The sequence below is a fragment of the Rousettus aegyptiacus genome, unplaced genomic scaffold, assembly GCF_014176215.1.
Source record: "Rousettus aegyptiacus isolate mRouAeg1 unplaced genomic scaffold, mRouAeg1.p scaffold_m13_p_2, whole genome shotgun sequence".
NCBI lineage: Eukaryota > Metazoa > Chordata > Mammalia > Chiroptera > Pteropodidae > Rousettus > Rousettus aegyptiacus.
The window spans coordinates 35,252,444-35,270,234 of record NW_023416295.1 but is presented as its reverse complement, the minus strand read 5'-3'; the positions used below and the strand labels follow the sequence as shown (position 1 = coordinate 35,270,234).

At 38.2% G+C, this 17,791-nt stretch overlaps 1 protein-coding gene across 1 annotated transcript in view; it reads left to right on the top strand.

Moving 5' to 3' along the window:
* WDR75 (WD repeat domain 75) overlaps positions 1-8,341 on the top strand; it is a 33,299-nt gene extending 24,958 nt beyond the window's left edge. The window contains exons 13-21 of the mRNA XM_016148700.2: positions 855-1,012; positions 1,471-1,651; positions 2,475-2,569; positions 3,265-3,360; positions 3,976-4,145; positions 4,486-4,545; positions 7,040-7,186; positions 7,510-7,601; positions 8,017-8,341. Coding sequence (XP_016004186.2) covers positions 855-1,012; positions 1,471-1,651; positions 2,475-2,569; positions 3,265-3,360; positions 3,976-4,145; positions 4,486-4,545; positions 7,040-7,186; positions 7,510-7,601; positions 8,017-8,221 — 1,204 coding nt within the window. The 3' untranslated portion in view covers positions 8,222-8,341. The remainder of the gene's footprint in view (positions 1-854; positions 1,013-1,470; positions 1,652-2,474; positions 2,570-3,264; positions 3,361-3,975; positions 4,146-4,485; positions 4,546-7,039; positions 7,187-7,509; positions 7,602-8,016) is intronic.
* The last annotated feature ends 9,450 nt before the right edge of the window (positions 8,342-17,791 follow it).

The window sequence follows — 17,791 nt, the reverse complement described above, 5'->3', positions numbered from 1 at the left end:
TCTTTGGAAAAATGGCAGTGGTAGACCACAGAGGTGTAATGTAGTGTAACATATGTTTACATTAAATAAGGAGCCCACTAGTTTTTGATACCATGGCTATAATAGCCATTTATCAAGTCCTTGCCATGAGCCAAGAACTAGCTTAGTGCTTTGTACCCAGTGTCTTAGTAATCTTCTCAATAACACTGTAAGTTAAACCTGTTGTCCATGAGGAAACAGTCCCAGAGGGGTTATTTCCAGTCATCCCTCTTGTAACCCGAACTTTTTAAAAACCACAACACTATCTTGCCCTGATGTTCTTCAAAGAACACAGTGCTAGCTAGCATCAGTTGTCTTTCATTCACAGATGCGCCCTGTCAAGCTGGAAACAAGCTTCGAGAGGTAGTTTGGATGATTATAAATATTAAATATTGTCCAGGGCTGTTTGGGTAGTTTTCTTTCTGTATTTTCTTGCCAAAAGTAGGGGTTTTCATAGTCGTTCCACTGTTATTTTCAAAAGTAGCTAGTGAGACGACTATGTTCTATACAGCTTTCCTGAGTTTAGTACAGTAGGCTTTCAAGTATCATTTTTTGATGATTCCTGTTTTATATTTATTTTGTACCAGTAAGTTGACCATATACATAATCATCTCTATATTACATAAGTTACACAAAAAACATAATGTGTTAGAACTTTTTGCACTCTGGCTGTTAGAGAATAGAGCACTCAATTCTTGTCATTCTAGATGATAATATATTAGTTGATCTTCTTAAAAGATTCTATTGTAAGATGTTCAATATGTAAGAAATACTTACATGATAGTATATTATGTTGTCCTGGTGTAAGAATAAATTTGTGGTTTCCTTCCTACTAGGTTTGTTCTTAATACAAAGGTTAACATGCCACATGAAGACCACATCACGGCTCTCTGTTTCAGTAATGCAGAAAAATCTGAAAACCCTACCTTGGTTACAGCTAGTAAAGATGGTCACTTCAAAGTATGGATATTGACAGATGATTCTGATATATATAGTAAGTTAATTAAATATGGTATATCTAAGGAGTGCACAATTTTAAGAATTGATATATTTTTATCTCATGAATTGTATCCATGCTGGGAAGACATTTTATACCTTGATTAATTTTATAGGATACTGCCTAATTTTAAAAGATTTAAGAGATTATATTTTTATATTTTTAACCAAATCAGTACTTTATGACATTCTTGATGTGTGCTGACCATTCCATTTGGTAAGGGTACAGTAAAAAAGGCTTTTGTGGATAGTCCTTTCACTCTTCCACTAGAGGGAGGTCAAGGTCTCCAGGAAGAGGCATAAATTTTAAATCAGTCAATGCCTTGTAGCACTTCTAACTAAAATTTTGAGAAGAGGTTTTTCTTGTGTTTGTTTCTTTCTTAATCGTTATTGTTTATAATTTCCCCAAAATGTTATCTTTACCATTTATGAACCCTGTGGTCTATATTTCCACAGAAAAAGCTGTTGGTTGGACCTGTGACTTTGTGGGAAGTTACCACAAATACCAAGCAACTGACTGTTGTTTCTCTGAAGATGGCTCTTTACTAGCAGTTAGTTTTGAGGAAATTGTTACAATATGGGACTCAGAGACATGGGAACTTAAATGTACGTTTTGTCAACGAGCTGGGAAAATAAGGTAGGTAAATAATTTGGGAGTAGAAAGTACTTTTTAAAAAATTTAAATAAGTCTTTCTACATAACTTTAGTAATAATTTATGCTTTCTCCAAAGGTAGCTAACCAGAGTGCTAGAAGCTAAAAATTCTTTGCATATCAACCATGTGCTATAATTTACCCATTTCTGAAATCAGGATTAACATTTAATTCATGGACTACAGATTTTCTTTGTAATACCACATTTTTTTTATGGTCGTACTACGTAATAGAAGCTATACTTAAGCCTCAGTGGATCCGAACAATGCTTGTCTTCTGTGTGTTCTCATAAAAACAATGGTATGCTAAAACCCCATTGTTTCTAAGTAAGGCAAATGAAAATAACAGCAATATCTTCCGTTTTACTTCACATAACAGCATTTGGGGATAGAAAGGCAGATGGCTGATTAAATTGTTTCTAATTCCCAACATTTCTGATTCTGAATTTACTTTGTAAAACTTTCTTCAGAATTCATATTGCAAACTCTTCTCTTGAGGTAAATGATTGTTGAAGAGTTCTTTTAAAATGACTTTTTTTCACATATGTTCTCTGCATGTATCTTAATTATTATATCACACAGGAAATATTAGAGAAAATTAGTTATCAAACCTGTTTTCCTAAGAAACAACATATCTAAATAAACCTTTTTTTGTACTCCTTAGTCCTTTTTTTCTACAAGGTAATTATGAACAAAAACATACATGCCTACCTAAAATTCTGCATTGCATAAAACTGTGCCAAAGTCTGCAGTCTTTTGTAAGTATGATAGAACCGACCGCTGCTAACTTCCTTCTGGTTTTAATCTAGGCACCTTTGCTTTGGGAGACTGACTTGTTCGAAATATCTTCTTGGTGCTACTGAAAATGGCATTCTTTGCTGTTGGAATCTGCTCAGTTGTGCATGTAAGTTTTTTGTTTACTGTATAGTGACTTTGGAAAAGCAAGTAGAAAGTGGCCATTAAACTTTGGCTGTTAGGACTTCTGGATTACATCTTCAGGTCTCTACTCAGAGAATGTGTAATTTTTAAAGGTACATTATACCACTACAATTTGGAGGACTAGGCCTGTAACAGACTTAGATTATTTATAAACTGCCTAATTGTCAGTAAACAGACTTACATTAGCCTCATCTTTTTCCAGTATCTTCAGTACCTATGACTTTCTGTTGCCCTCATAACAGATGTGGACTTAATGTGTTTTACTTATTCAAATATATGTTTGGGAGGCATAGTGTTTGTTTAGTAATGAATATGTGTGATAACATTTTTTAATGTTCTCTGCAGTGACTCTGGCTAACATTTTGGCCATGTTTAACAGCAGCTGAAAAGCACCTGACAGTAGTCACACTGAAATAATAACCATTTTGTAGAATCTGGAAGGAATACTTTACTTTTCTCCTTCCTGCCCCTTGCTTTAGTGCAGCCTTCCACAGATAACTTCATTGTCTCTGTGTGCTATTTGGAAACGTAAAATCCCTCTTCCTGAGAACAATACAATTGATCGTCCTAATAAAGATTAAGATTACTTACTTAAAATAACTTTTTTAAAGTTTTTGGTAAATGTCTTCTTAAAAGTGAATCGCTTTTTTTCTCCCCCAGTGGAATGGAGTGCAAAATTAAATATTAGAGTTATGGAACCTGATTCTAATTCTGAGAATGTTGCCGCAGTCTCTCAGTCTTCAGTGGGTTCAGACTGTAAGTACAGATCATACTTTACTTTGATAGTGAATTTTCTTTTTAATGTCTTTAATATAATTTGAGTCCAACCTGCCTTTAAATCGGATGTGTGTTTGGCGCCATTTTGCCTGCCCTTTCTTGAGTTCTTGCTGCAGTACCTCGTTACGTAGGCATTCATACTTAGTTCTAGGAGAGCACCAGCACATCCCTCATTTTTCAACGTGCCAGTTTCTACTCGGCCTTCAGAATGAGAGATTTCACCTCATTGAATGATTCTGAATTTCTTTGAGAAGCTTTAATTGTTCCTCCTATGATCTTGAAGCACTTTTACATATGTTATAGTAATTAGGACAAAATTAGGACAAAATACTGCATTGATATTTTGGTGTCTCTCTTCCATAGTAGGCCCTGACCTCTGGAGCTGGGATTCCCTTTCTCTTCATGGCCCTCATTCCTAACATGCTCAGCACATAGTAGGTGCTCAGTAGATATTTGTTGAATCAAAAACTAAGATAATCATGAGCTGGGTTATTTACTCAGTGGGATAAGTCCCAAGATGAGTATGGTCTGCCTGAAGCTAGAACTAACATTTGTGGGCAAAATGTTATTGTCTGTCTGTTTTTTTCCCTCTAGTGTTTGTATTTAAACCTAGTGAGCCAAGGCCATTGTATATTCAGAAGAATATCTGTAGAGAGGAAGTCCAGTGGGGAGTGTTTGTTCCACGAGATGTCCCTGAATCATTCACCTCAGAAGCTTACCAGTGGCTGAACAGATCCCAGTTTTACTTCTTAACAAAATCACAGGTAACCAGGCCTCAAAAAAGGTAATCACTCTGTATATGTAATTTTCAGTTGCTTTAATATTTTAGAGTTAGAGTACTCATCAGCCCAAGACAGGTGGAATAGTTTTATTAAAGGATTATGTCCCAACAGAAATTGTCTAATATGCTCAGGACAGCAGTAATTACTAGTGTGTGTATGAGAGCGTCACTTCCCTTGCCCACACCTTTGAGGCTCTTTAAGTAGATGTACGTTTTTGTATCAGGACAAAAAGTTGACCTTCTCATTTTCTGACTTTAACATCTTTCTTAGATTTACATTCTACAGTTTATCTTTTGCATCATTAACTGATCTCTCTTTTTAGAGTTTATTAACATTCAGCACACAGTCTCCAGAAGAGAAACTCACACCGACAAGCAAACAGGTATGTTTTAGCCACTCATGGTACAGATTGCACTGCCTCCCTACAAAGATAAGGTTATCTTTTAGAACTCGGCTATGAGAAAAATGTTTTACATAATCCTAAAATGGAATTTAACATTATATTTATAAAACTGCTTGCCTCTTTTGGAGTTTATATTATTCTTTTAAACTAAATTTTTAGTTTGTAATACAATAAGAAACGTTTGTGATTTAAAGAATCAAGTGGTTCTGTAAGACTTTTCAGGAAAAACTTGTTCAACACCACTGCCATTGCCCACATTTGCTCTATATCCCTGAGAAACATGTTTATATTGCTGATTCTGGATTTTCAGATTTAGATTTTATCTGTTGAAGTTAAAGTTCTTTTTCACACCACCACTCTCCTTCCTCCAGTTTTTCAACATAGAAAATCCTAAAATTGGTCCGGTCCATGTTCATCGTTGTAACCTATTAAACACAACTCATAGCCACGTAGTAACAGACTGATTTTTCCTTTGTGACCAACTTTTTTTCCTATGGAGTGAGTAATTGCCTCTTTCTTCATTTGCTTAGTTTTCTATTTATTTCCCACCTAATTCATCCCAAACTCTATCCAAGTTGTGCAATTCTTAGCTATCCTGAGGTTGACATTTGCTATCGTTCAGGGTGTTTGCTTCACCTCTACTATAATAGAAACCCACAGTTTTCCTCCTCCTTCAGGCACTCCCTTGCTTTGGTGAAGCACATTCTGTTAGTAGATGGAAGGTAAATTCAAGACCTTCCATGTTTGGAAATGTTTTTATTCTCTCCCACTTGATTTGTTGGTTGGGTATAGAGTTCTAGGTTGAAAACCATTTTCTCTTAGAACTTCAAAGGTATTTTACTCTTATAGCTTCCCATGTTATTGGAAGTCCAATACCATTCTTATTCTTGATCCTTCACTCATTGAATTCATTCAGCAACCTTTTGTTGATCATCTACTGTGTTCTAGATGCTTGGCATACATCAGTGAACAAAATAGTCAAGTCTCTAAACTTGTGGCGTTTATAGTGTAGTAGGAAGATACAGACAATAAATAACAAGCATGAAATATGTAAATAGTATTTTAGAAGGTGATAAGAATTACGAGGGAAAGAATAGAGGAAAAGGGGGTAAGGGATACTGCTTCCCATTTTAAATAGGGTGGTGAAAGTCAGCCTGAATGAAAAGACTGGCTTTTTCTCAGGAAATGTGAAGCCTCTTGAAGGGTTTTGATCAGAGAACTAAGGAAAAGTTATTTCTTTGCCTTTGTTTTCTTTTTTTTTTCCTCTCTCCCCTCCCCCCCCCAATCCCCCCAACACCTGTTATTTAATGTTAGACCTTCTAGATTGGGTGCTCAAATATTTTTATTTTTTTCCTCCTGTTTTCTGGGAGATTTCATTTTTACCATCTAACCTATTTTTTTTCCTCCCTTTCTCTCCTGAAGTGAGCATGAGCAAAACATCTGTTTGGGTGTTCTCTGCTGGGTAGAACTTATTCTCTGGCCTCCACTGTCTGAGCTATTTTAAGAAAATCTTTAATGTCATTATTTTTTGGTCATTTTTTCCTATGCTAGTCAGATTGCCCAAATAAAATTCTTTTAAGTTCTTAACCTGAAAGGTTGTCAGCCTGGCTGCCAGTGTTCTGAGAAGCATCCTCTATAAAGCACAGTGAAGCTGCCGTCACTGTGAAGACTCTACCCCCACCAAGCAGTCCAGAAACACACTTTTGTTTCACTCTTCAAAGACTATACTTCCAGCCCTCTGTTGGGGCAGAAGCGAGCTGTGAATCTGAATGTTCTCTAAGTAGACTTTCAGCCAGACTACCTGGGTTTTTTTAGCCCTTTACAGAGGTACCATTACAATTAGTACCAGTTCCTCAGCATTTACAGGATTCAGCAGTATAAATTGGGATGCTTCTTGGCTTTCCCCAGCTTAGAATTCAGCTTTCAATATGTTACAATTTCACCCATTCACTGTGGTGTATGCTGTTTTGAAAAGCCCTTTGCTGTCATTTTGTAGGATTTAGGGGAGAAACAGTGATAAATGGGTATTTTGTTATGTCGTCTAAGTGTCTACTGTTAGCTTTCCATTAGTAATTGAGCTGCTAGGCTTCCGGCTTTACATATAAAATGAAGACTCATACTAGATAACTTCTAAAGTTCTTCCATTCTTGACCTTTTAGGACTCTATAGCAGTGGTCCCCAACCTTTTTGGCAACAGGGACTGGTGTTCCTATGAAAATTAATGCCTTATGATCTGAGATGGAGCTGAGGCGGTGATGCTAGCGCCAGGGAGTGGCTGCAAATACAGATGAAGCTTGGCTAGCCCACCAGCCTGCCGCTCACCTTCTGCTGTGCAGCTTGGTTACTAACAGGCCACAGACCAGTACTGGAGCGAGGCCCAGGGGTTGAGACCCTTGTTCTATAGTACTAATGGAATCAAAGGCAGTTCCTCCTTTTAATTAAAGCCATTTCCCTTTGTTTCAAATTCTTATAGCTACTAGCAGAAGAAAGTCTTCCAACAACGCCATTTTATTTCATATTGGGAAAGCACAGACAACAGCAGGATGAAAAATTAAATGAAGCCATGGAGAATGAACTAGTACAACTGCCCTTAACAGAAAACATTCCTGCAGTTAGTGAGGTAAGTAATTATTAAGGCAAACAATGTGAAACATTAAATGCACTGTAGCACCCTAAGTTAGACTTTTTATACAGTCAATCTATAAGATAACTTTTGAATAATCATTTGTATACTATGTAACTTTAATACCCAAACCAAATAGCATAAACTTATGATACGATTATTTGGCCTGGGATGAGGGGAAGAGTTGTTGTTTGTGTAAGTGTAGGAAGGTAGGAATAGATTTTTCTTTAGGTTTGGTTTCTCTGTAGGGAAATCCTATTGTGTTTGGTTCTTGACATTTAATCTTTTAAAATGAAACTCTTTTTCTGTTTTCACACTAGCTTCTTCACACTCCAGCCCATGTACTGCCATCTGCTTCTTTTCTATGCTCCATGTTTATAAATTCATTGTTGCTGTCAAAGGAGACGAAGAGGTAATGCAGTTCTTAACATATGTTTAGATATTCTGTCTTGGGAAACAGGATGGTTTTTGTTATCCTTTATTAGAATATTATTCTACTGTATTACTCTGTATTCTAGCTTTATCGTGTAGTTAAAGGATATAGGATTATTAAGTTAAGTAAATAAAACACACTGAAAAATAAGTATTAGAAAAGAGATCTTTTGTGTGTACTTTAAAGGATTTGATATATAATTCAAAATTACACTTTTGTAAATTCCTGTTCTTTTATTAAAAGAATAGCCCATAGTTTTTAAACTGCACTAGATAACATTTTTTGTCTACCTTGTATATATGATTATATTTCTACATAAATGTTTTAAATTAGAAAGTTATTTTTTTAGAAATATATTTAATAGTAAATGCATATTTTATTCTGTTATTTAAAGTGCTGAAGAAATTCCTGATGAAGTAGATATGGAAGAAGAAAAAGAAAGTGACAATTCAGATGAAGAAAATGATTTTACTGAAAAGGCCCAGGATACAAGTAACACAGATCTGGGAGAAGACATTTTATATCAGTTGTCAAAATCTGAAGAAAGAGAACTGAGAAAATTCAGGAAAGTAGATTACAGCTGGATAACTGCTCTCTGAGCTTTGGAGATGGGGGAGGGTTCTTGCACTTTTTTATATGTCAGTACTGCAAAAACATCTATTTTAATGTTATTTCTGTTTTTAAAATAAAATATTAACAGGCTTTATTTTTTTAAATAACATATTTGAAGCTATATTTGCATCACGCTTTACAGTTGCTGGGTTCATTTGTATATACATCTCTTTAATTTTTTGATGTTGATTTTTTTTTTTTTTTTTTAGTTTGACACCAAAATTTATTTGATGGCCAAATATGGCCTGAACTGATGAGAGGTTCTATGGTCCTGATTGATCCCTCTTAGTATATTTATTCCTCTTAGAGAAATGATTTGATTATCTGATATTACAACAGACCCTGCTAAGGGTGTTATTTAATGATATAGGGTGCCTAAAATCTGAAAAATTCAAATCATTTAGCCCAAGCCTTTCAGATATGGGCTTATCTAACATACTTGTAAATATAATTTTCATGACAGCTTTGGAAGATAAGAAAAGCTGGTGTTACTCTATCAGTGTTACGGCTATGAATACAAGCATACCTAGAAGATATTGTGGGTTCAGTTCCCAACCACCACAATCACGCGAGTATTGCAGTAAAGCAGGAGTATTTTTTGCTGATGGAGGCTCTTGCCTGCAATTTGTAAACCACAACATCTGTGAAGTGCAGTAAAACGACATATGCCTATACTGACTCAAAAAACAACTTTTCACCAGAACAACTTTTTAACCAAAGCCGCATTGCTGATAGAAAATAATCCATCTCTTCTGTATTATGTTAAAGTAGTGAAGTTGCTACATTTTTACCACTTAGCATCTGGAGTTTTCCAGCCAGTTCCCTGATAATACTTCTATAAAACAATATTAAAAAGTTAACATAAGGAGGTGGAGTGAGTAAATCCTAGACTCACCTCCTGTGAACACATCAAAATTAAAACTAAATTGTAGAACTGAGAACCACCTGAATGACTAGCTGAACAGAATTTCTATAAGGACATAAAAAAAAGCCATTTCGAGACAGGTAAGGGGCACAGACTTGATCCAGGCAGGTGTCACACCCACCGTGTGACAATTTATAAACGGGAAGGATAGCTTGGCTACAGAGGTCCCCCAAGAAGTGAGGGATCCTAGCCTCGCACGGAGCTCCCAAGCCCAGGACATCTGTGCCACGGAGAAGAGTCCCCATAATATCTGGTTTTGAAAACCAATGGGAATTACAGTCAAGAGAGATGAAGGAGAGCGAGAGATTGATAAAGGACTCAAACATGCTCCAGGCTCTAGCACAGAAGCATGTGGGTCATATTGGGAAGAGTTAAATTGACTAAGGAGAGGACTATATAGGGGCAAGGAAGGGGACTCAGGAGGGATGCGCTGGTGGGAACCACTTCCTTCGTTGTGCCCTCCCACCCAGCTGTCCCAAAGCAGACGAGTGTAAAGTCAGTTCTCTTGCTGGCTAACATGCCCAATTTGCTCATCTGTCCGTATCCTCTTCGTGCAGCTCCAGACCTCCACACAAGCAGCAGCCCACCTCAGAGCACACTACAATCTCCCAAAAGCTCCACGCAAGTGGTGGCCAGCCTCAACACAGTGTAGCTCCCACCAAGCCTGGCACAAGTGACATCCAGTCTTAGCTTGCAACATAATTCCTACTAAGCAGCCCCAAGCCTGACATAGTGGTTGCTGGCCTCAGAGCACACCGGAGCCTCACTCAAGTGTCTCCCGCTCCATGGTGTCACCCCCTGCACAACTGCTCAACCTGTGTGGGTTAAAGCCAGTACTCAAAGCCAGTCAGCTTAAAGGTCACCCCAACCCAATGACATGCCAGCAGCAATCAAGGCCCAATTAACAACAGGCACCCCTAGAATACCTGCCTCGGATGACTGGGGGGACTATACCACTGGGCTCCTCAGGACACCTACATAAGGCCACTTGAGACGGATGGAGCAGATCTACCAAACACAGGGTGGCTGGATTTTTTTTTTTTTTTAAACAGATACATATGTAGCCTACAACAGACTCATTTCATAACCAAAAGACTGAAAGTGAAGGGATAGGCATAAAAACAGTGGAACAGAATGGAAAGCCCAGAAAAAAACCCATGCTGATACGATCAAAGTATAACAAAGGCGAAGATATGCAATGGATAGTCTCAATAAATGGTGTTAGGAAAACTGGACAGATTATATGCAAAAAAAAAAAAAAAAAAAAAATGGAACGACCACTTTCTTGCACCATATGTAAAAATAAACTCAAAATGGATTAAAGACTCAGAAGAAAACATAGGCAATACACTCTGACAGTGTATTACTTTCAGATGTGTTTCCTTGGGCAAGGGCAACAAAAAAAATGAGACTATTAGTCCAAAAAGCTTTTGTACAGCAAAGGAAACCATCGAAACGAAAAGGCAACCTACTGAATGAGAAGATATTTGCAAATGATATTGATAAGGGATTTGATATCCAAAATATATAAAGAACTTATACAACATCAAAAAAAAAATCCAATTAAAACATGGACTGAAGATCTGAATAGACCTTTCCCAAAAAAGATATGCAGATGGCAAACACATGAAAAATGCTGAGCTTCACTAATCAGAAATGCAGGGTTAGTTTTTGAGGCCTGTCTTTAAGATTTATTGATTGCTGGAGGACTCTTAGCTGTCCCTTCTGGTCCTCTGAGGCTCTTTCTCGACTCTTAAATGGTGATTCTCTCTAAAGTGCCCAGAATTCTACTGGTCCTACTTCGATAAATAAAAAATGTATGGCTTTGCCGCTTAATTGCAGCTTCTTTTGGTGCTGGAGAGAAGGGGAAACAAGCAGCTTAAAAGATTTCATTGCTGAATAAGAGTAGATCCTGAATAAGAGTAGGTTTGAGATGCCTTCTGCCTCAATCTCTGCAGACTTTACCCAAAATAATAGATTAGAGTCAGAACTCCTCACCAGCAACTATGAATTATGAATTCCCCAGCACTATGAGTAAAAGTAAAAAATGAAATGAAGGAGCAGGCTGTATGACATACCAGAAGCACTCATATTTGTTGAATGGGGGAGACCATAGAGGAAAGAAGGTAAGAGAAGATAGGTGTACAGCTTTTACTTACATTCAAAGTCAAGGTGAAAATGAAGGGCCTAAGCTTGTCCTATGTAATCAAATCTATTTCTTAGGCTCCAAGTACCCACAGAAACCATTGAGGAGTTATATATTCTACAACATGGGTAGCACAGTCCATTAATTTTAGTCAGGCAGTGAGGTTGCTAAAGAAAATTGAATACAGGCCTTGCAGTCTCAGAATAATGTCTCACTGGCTGCTTTCCATTCCTCACATCCCTCAACATCAGGAGGGAAGATTGGCTTGCTTTCTGTTCCACGGTGACTCTTAAAAAACATTGCTGTTCTGTCTGTGAGCACATCCTCTGAGTTTCATGAGGAACAAATTCGCAGTCTAATTCTCATGGTTTTGATCCCAGGAAGGAGCATGGAAATGTGATGGGCTATCAAAACTAAACTATCCAGAAAGCTTATCTTTATTAGTGAGTCCAATAATCAGGAATATCTTGAACCAAGGACAATGAATTGTTATTTTCTGACTTTATTTAATCAGATTAGGCCACCTTGAATATCTCTGCATTTTGGAAGACCTCTAGCAGTGGCGATCTGCATGCTAGTTATATGGGCTTATATTTTCCAATTCAGGATGTTAAAGAATCTACCCCTAGGCAGCTCTTGGAGGGCAAAGAAAGTGTAGCCCTACTCTCAACTCAGTCACAGTAGCTCTGCTAAATTACTGGAAAAAACGATTAAATTTCCACGGGTATCTGTTTCCTCATCAGTAAAGTGGAAGGAGGCTATCATCTCTGAGCTGACTTTCAGCTCTGATAGTCCCTGATTGTAAGTCAGAACTCCTCAACAGCAACTATGAATTATCTTTTTGCAATTATCTTTTTGCAGTTAGGATGGCAATGCTTTGATAACTCATGGTTGAATATGTTAACAAACTAGAGAAGCCTCGTATGGTATACAGAATTCTTTATACAATTCAAAGGAGGCAGCATGATTCGACATATACCTTCACGCAAGCCACAGTGACACCAACCCTCATCCCACCCTATCAGTGTGCTAGTCCAGATGTTTGTGGAGATGGGGTTAGAGGGAGGTGGGGATGGTAAAAGGAGAGTAAGGCATGAAATATCTCATCACAGAGATAATTGCAACTTTCTTAAGGGCCCCAAAGATATAACGATAACATAATAAAGAGAATAATACCCAATATTTACTTAAGGCTCACCATGTGCCATTTAATCTGCACTTTAGGATGTAGTTACATGTTAAAATTGCAGTCTTGTTATCTCTGTTTTGCAGGGTAGGACACTGTGGTCCAGGGAGATTAGGTGACTTGCCCAAGGTCACAGGACTAGTAAGTAGTGAGTGGAAATTCAAGCTCCATTTGGCTCTAGGACCCTATCCCTTAGCCACTGTGATCCCCAAAGCCAGCAGGTGGGCTTTTCTCGCCACCATCCCTGGGTATCTAGTGGACACAGCACCCCTAGTCTGGAGCATCCTTCCTCCTAAAAGTCTGAGTTGGAGTTGGGGTCTCCATCCCTCCTCACTGGCTGAGCAGTGATCAAGTGATCCCCACTTGTGCCCCAACTCCCACACTTTGAGGCCCTTTTGTTTCCTTCATACCCCTTCTTGGCCTTGCCTCGGTTGGTCTGGAAATCCTAGGCACCATCCCGATGTTGCTTAGCTGGGCAAAAGCCTGGACTCTTCCCCCATGGAAGGTAACCACTTCCCCCCACAAAAGAACTGTCGTCCCAGCTGGTCTAGGAGGGGTTGTAGATGTCCCGTGTGGTATGAACACAGGCCAGATGTACTGTAAAGTAAACGTCTCTGTGGCTGGCACTGCCCCCAGGAGCAGCACGCTGCCCATAGCCCTTTGCATCACCATCTTCCTTGTAGCCCTACTGAGCCTTTTGGTCTACTTGCTGGGAACAGGTTATAATGCCTTTGTAGACAAGGAGTTCGTGGGCTGCCTGGTGCTGACGCTAATCCCAATCCGCTGGCCAAACCACATCATTCGGGACTTCAGCAAACACCAGGTGGCAGGGGTGCCTTCCTCTGCCTGGGCTGGACCACCTCGTCCATTTGCCTTTTTCTGGATTAGGGTAGAGAGGCTGGTGTGCTGTAAATGCCCGTCTGAGGGCTCCAGGGCTCCAGCCATTGCATGGCTCGTTTTCTGTGCCCAGTCTGGTACCTCTTTGGGAGCCTCTGAGTAACCCATGAAGAATTGTCTCTGAGGAAGATGGGCGAGTGGAGGCTCCCTTGACGATAAAGACTTTCCTTTTGAACTTGAGTCATGAAAGCAATAGCAATGCTTGTTAGCTTTAGGGTTGGTTTTATTTTTTTGTTGTTTTTTGGCTGTCCTCCCCCCCACCCCCCTCGCCACTACTAGTTTTTAAAAATCCATTGAATGACAGAGCCAAGAAAAGGACTGACTCCCGCCCTGAGTATGCTCTGCTGCTGGTGTCCTCACCTTCTGATGTTGGATGCTTTGAAGGTTCTGGATCTTTACCCTTCCTCCAAGCCCTGGAAACTGGAGCTCCTGGATACACCCCCGTCTTGGAGGTGCAGCTGGCACTGTGGATCAACTAGGAAGGGCTACTTTCCACCCTGGCTCTTTCTGACAAGATGATCTGTCTCTGGAGGATCTGAAGCTGCTGGAGGAGGAGCCTCCCTGTACCTGAAGGGACACACACCTGCCTTCACCTCAAGCCTCTGGAACACCCCACCCCCACGCAGGGGTGTAACTTCTCAAATAGCAGCAGACAGATTACCTCCAAGACTTCTGAGGTCTGGCTCCTGTGTCCCTTAAACCTGTCACAGCATGCCCTCAGGAGTGGGAACTCTTGGCTTCCCCAAGTCCCAGCTGTGGTATAGTTCCTCTACCCTTTCACTTCTCAGTCTCTGCATGCTTCTGTCTTTACTCCACCCCATACTCATAAGTTTTTTCCCTAAACAAAGTGTGTGTGTATGTTACCTACAGTTCAGGCCACATCTTGGTCATCAATCCCCTCAGCTAGAAACTCTAGAGACAATTTTATAATTATGTCAAAACCACTGGGTTTTTAATATTTATCTTTATTAATTTTATCCTGAATATGCACACGAGGTATTCTGGATCGGAGGCAGATTTCATGTTAGTATCTTACAGTCCTTGCTCCTTAATACCTCCTGGGGCCAGATGACCCCATATGTCTCAACTTTTATGACCTAGAGATGTCTCCAAGGTCTGGGCTTTGTACCAAAGGAGATAGCACTGCTGTCCTGGGGCTTAACCTAAGGATCTAGTTTGTGTTGTAACCATTTGGCTCCCTAAAAGATATGGGACATTGTATTATCATTTCAGATCAATTAACCAGAGAAGTAGATACAGGTCTAATTCTCATGGTTATGTGAGGAGTGGTGGGAGGCTAGGGAGGAAATCCGGGGAAGCTCTGCTTCCCTGCAAAGACCCGCAATGTTTTCTAATCATACCAAGGAGTGGGTGCCTGGATATTTCTGGTGTCCAAAAATTCAATTTCATTTAATAAGTTTCTGAGAATATACTTTGTGAATAGGTGAGATAGAAACAGTTCCTGTCCTTACGTTGCAAACATATGGGTGATAAATTGGTTATAAGCCAGTATGACCTGAAACTATAGTATACCCAGTTTCAGTGCTGGCCCATCAGCATCACATGAAGACAAGCTTTCTGTTAAACAGCAAGAGAAGATTCTAATCAGATGTCCTGCCTCAGAACAACCACATGGAAATTGGTGCCTCACTGTCACTGCACACAGCTGTCCTAGAGACAAGTACTATTGATAAAAACTTTTCTAAACAAAACCCTCTTCAGTTTACAAAATGCAATGCCCATAGAATACCTCACCGATCTTCCAAACTATACATTAGTCAGCAGATTAGTATAGCTCAGAAATTAAATTACCCAAAGTCATACAATGAATAATAGAACTCAAATTCTAGTAAATTTGATTATAAAACCAGAATCCTTTATACTAAATAATTTGTATGTAATTCTACATAAGTACCCAATAATATCGTTATGTTAATTATTGTAATAACTGCTGTATTTCTCATTCAACTTCTTATGACATGAAGTTGTTAAAAATTCTTGAAATAGATCCGTTTAAGAAATTCTATAAGAATGCATTGATGCCCTACTTGGTGTCATATAGCATAAACTGAATCCTGTAAAATAGCAACAGTATGTGAGCTACTTGAGTATGTGATAATCTAAGATGACGTCACTTTTTTTACCCCTGCCCTCTACCCTGCAATGCCTGGCAACAAATGATCTTTCTACTATCTTCAAAGTTTTGTCTTTTCCAGAATGTCATGTAACTGGAGTCACACAGTATATAGCCTTTTCAGATTGTCTTCTTTTGCTTAGTAATAGCACTTAAGTTTCCTCTATGTCTTTGCATGGCTTGATAGTTCGTAACTTTTTAGCACTGAATAATTCTATTGTCTCTGTGTACCACGGTTTATTCATCCATTCATCTACTGAAGACATCTTGGTTGCTTCCAGGTTTAGCAATTATGAATAAAGCTGCTGTGAACATCTGTGTGAAGGTTTTTGTGAGTTTTCAATGCCTTTGGGTAAACACTAAGGAGGGCGATTGCTGGATCACATGGGAAGAGTATGTTGAGTTTTGTAAGAAACCACCAAACTGATTTTCAAAGTGCCTGTGCCACTTTGCATTTCCACCAACAATGAGAGCTTCTGTTGTTCCACATCCTCACTAGCGTTTGGTGCTGTCAGATTTCCAGATTTCGGCCACCCTAGTAAGAGTGCAGTGGTATCTCATTGTTGCTTTAATTTATATTTCCCTGATGACTTATCATGTGAAGCATTTTTATATGTGTATTTGCCATTTCTATATCTTCTTTGATGAGGTGTCTCTTAAGGTCTTTGGCTCATTTTTCAATCAGCTATTTTCTTATTGTCGAGTTTTGTATTTTGGATAGCAATTCTTTATTAGTGGTGTTTTTTGCTGATATTTTCTCCTGGCCTGTGGCTATCTTATTCTTTTGACATTGTCTTTCCCAGAGTGGGAGTTTTTAATTTTAATGAAGTCCAGTTTATTGATTCTTTTATGAGTCGTACCCCACTGGTGTTGAATCTAAAAGTTATTGCCATACTTAAAAACATGTAAGTTTTCTCCTATGTTATTTTTAGGAGGTTTATAGTAATGCATTTTACATTTAGGTCTGTGATCCATTTTCAGTTAATATTTGCAAAGTGTGTCTATATTCATTTTTTTGCACGTGGAAGTCCTATTGTTCCAGCACCATTTGTTGAAAAGACCACTTTTGTTTCATTGCATTGCTTTTGCTCCTTTGTCAAAGATCAGTTGATATACTTACGTAGGTCTATTTCTTGGCTTTCTATTCTGTTCCACTGACCTATTTGTCTGTTGTTTTGCTGATATCGCATTGCTTTGATTGTTATTGTTTTATAGTAAATTTTGAAGTCAGGTACTATCAATCATCCAACTTTTTTCTCTTTCAATATTGTGTTGTCTATTCTGGGTCGTTTGCCTCTCCATATAAACTTTAGAATGATGTGTAATATGCACCAAATAATTTGCTGGGATTTTGATTGACATTACATAGAATCTATAGACCAAGATGAGAAGAATTAAAATCATGACAATATTGAGTTTTCCTATTCATGAACATGGACTATCTCTCCATTTAATTCTTTGAATTTGTTCATCAGAATTTTATAGTTTTCTTCATATAGATCTTTTACATATTTTGCTATATTTATACCTAAGTATCTCATTTTTCAATACTAATATAAATGGTATTATGTAAATTTAATTTCAAATTCTACCTTGAAGTTTGCAGGAAAGTGATTTTTGTATATTAATCTTGGATCCTGCAACTTTGGTAAAATCACATATCCGCAATAAGTAAAAGCACTTATCCAGGAGTTTGTTGATTCTTTCAGATTTTCCACGTAGACCCTATGTCTGTCATCTATGAACAAAGACACTTTTACTTCTTTTACTTCTTTCTTCCCAATCTATATACCTTTTATTTCCTTTGTGCGTCTTGTTGCATTCACTAGAACTTAGACCAATGTTGAAGAAAAGTAGATTTTAGTGTGAAAGTTTTCAGTTTCTCATCATTAAGTATGATATTAACTGTAAATTTTTTTTGTAGGTATTCTTTATCAAGTTGGATAAGATTTCCTATTTCTGGTTTACAGAGAGTTTTTATCATGAATGAGTATTGTATATTGTCAATGCTTTTTCTGCATCTATTGATATGATCATAACATTGTTCTTTTTTAGCCTCTTGGATTACATAATTGATTTTCAAATGTTGAACCAACCATGCATACCTGAGATAAATCTCACTTGGAAGTGGTACATAATTCTTTTTATACATCATTGAATTTAATTTACTAATATTTTGTTAAGGATTTTTACATGTATGCTCCTGAGAGATATTCATCTGTAGTTTTCTTGTAACGTCTTTGGTTTGGTATTAGGGTAATGCCAGCCT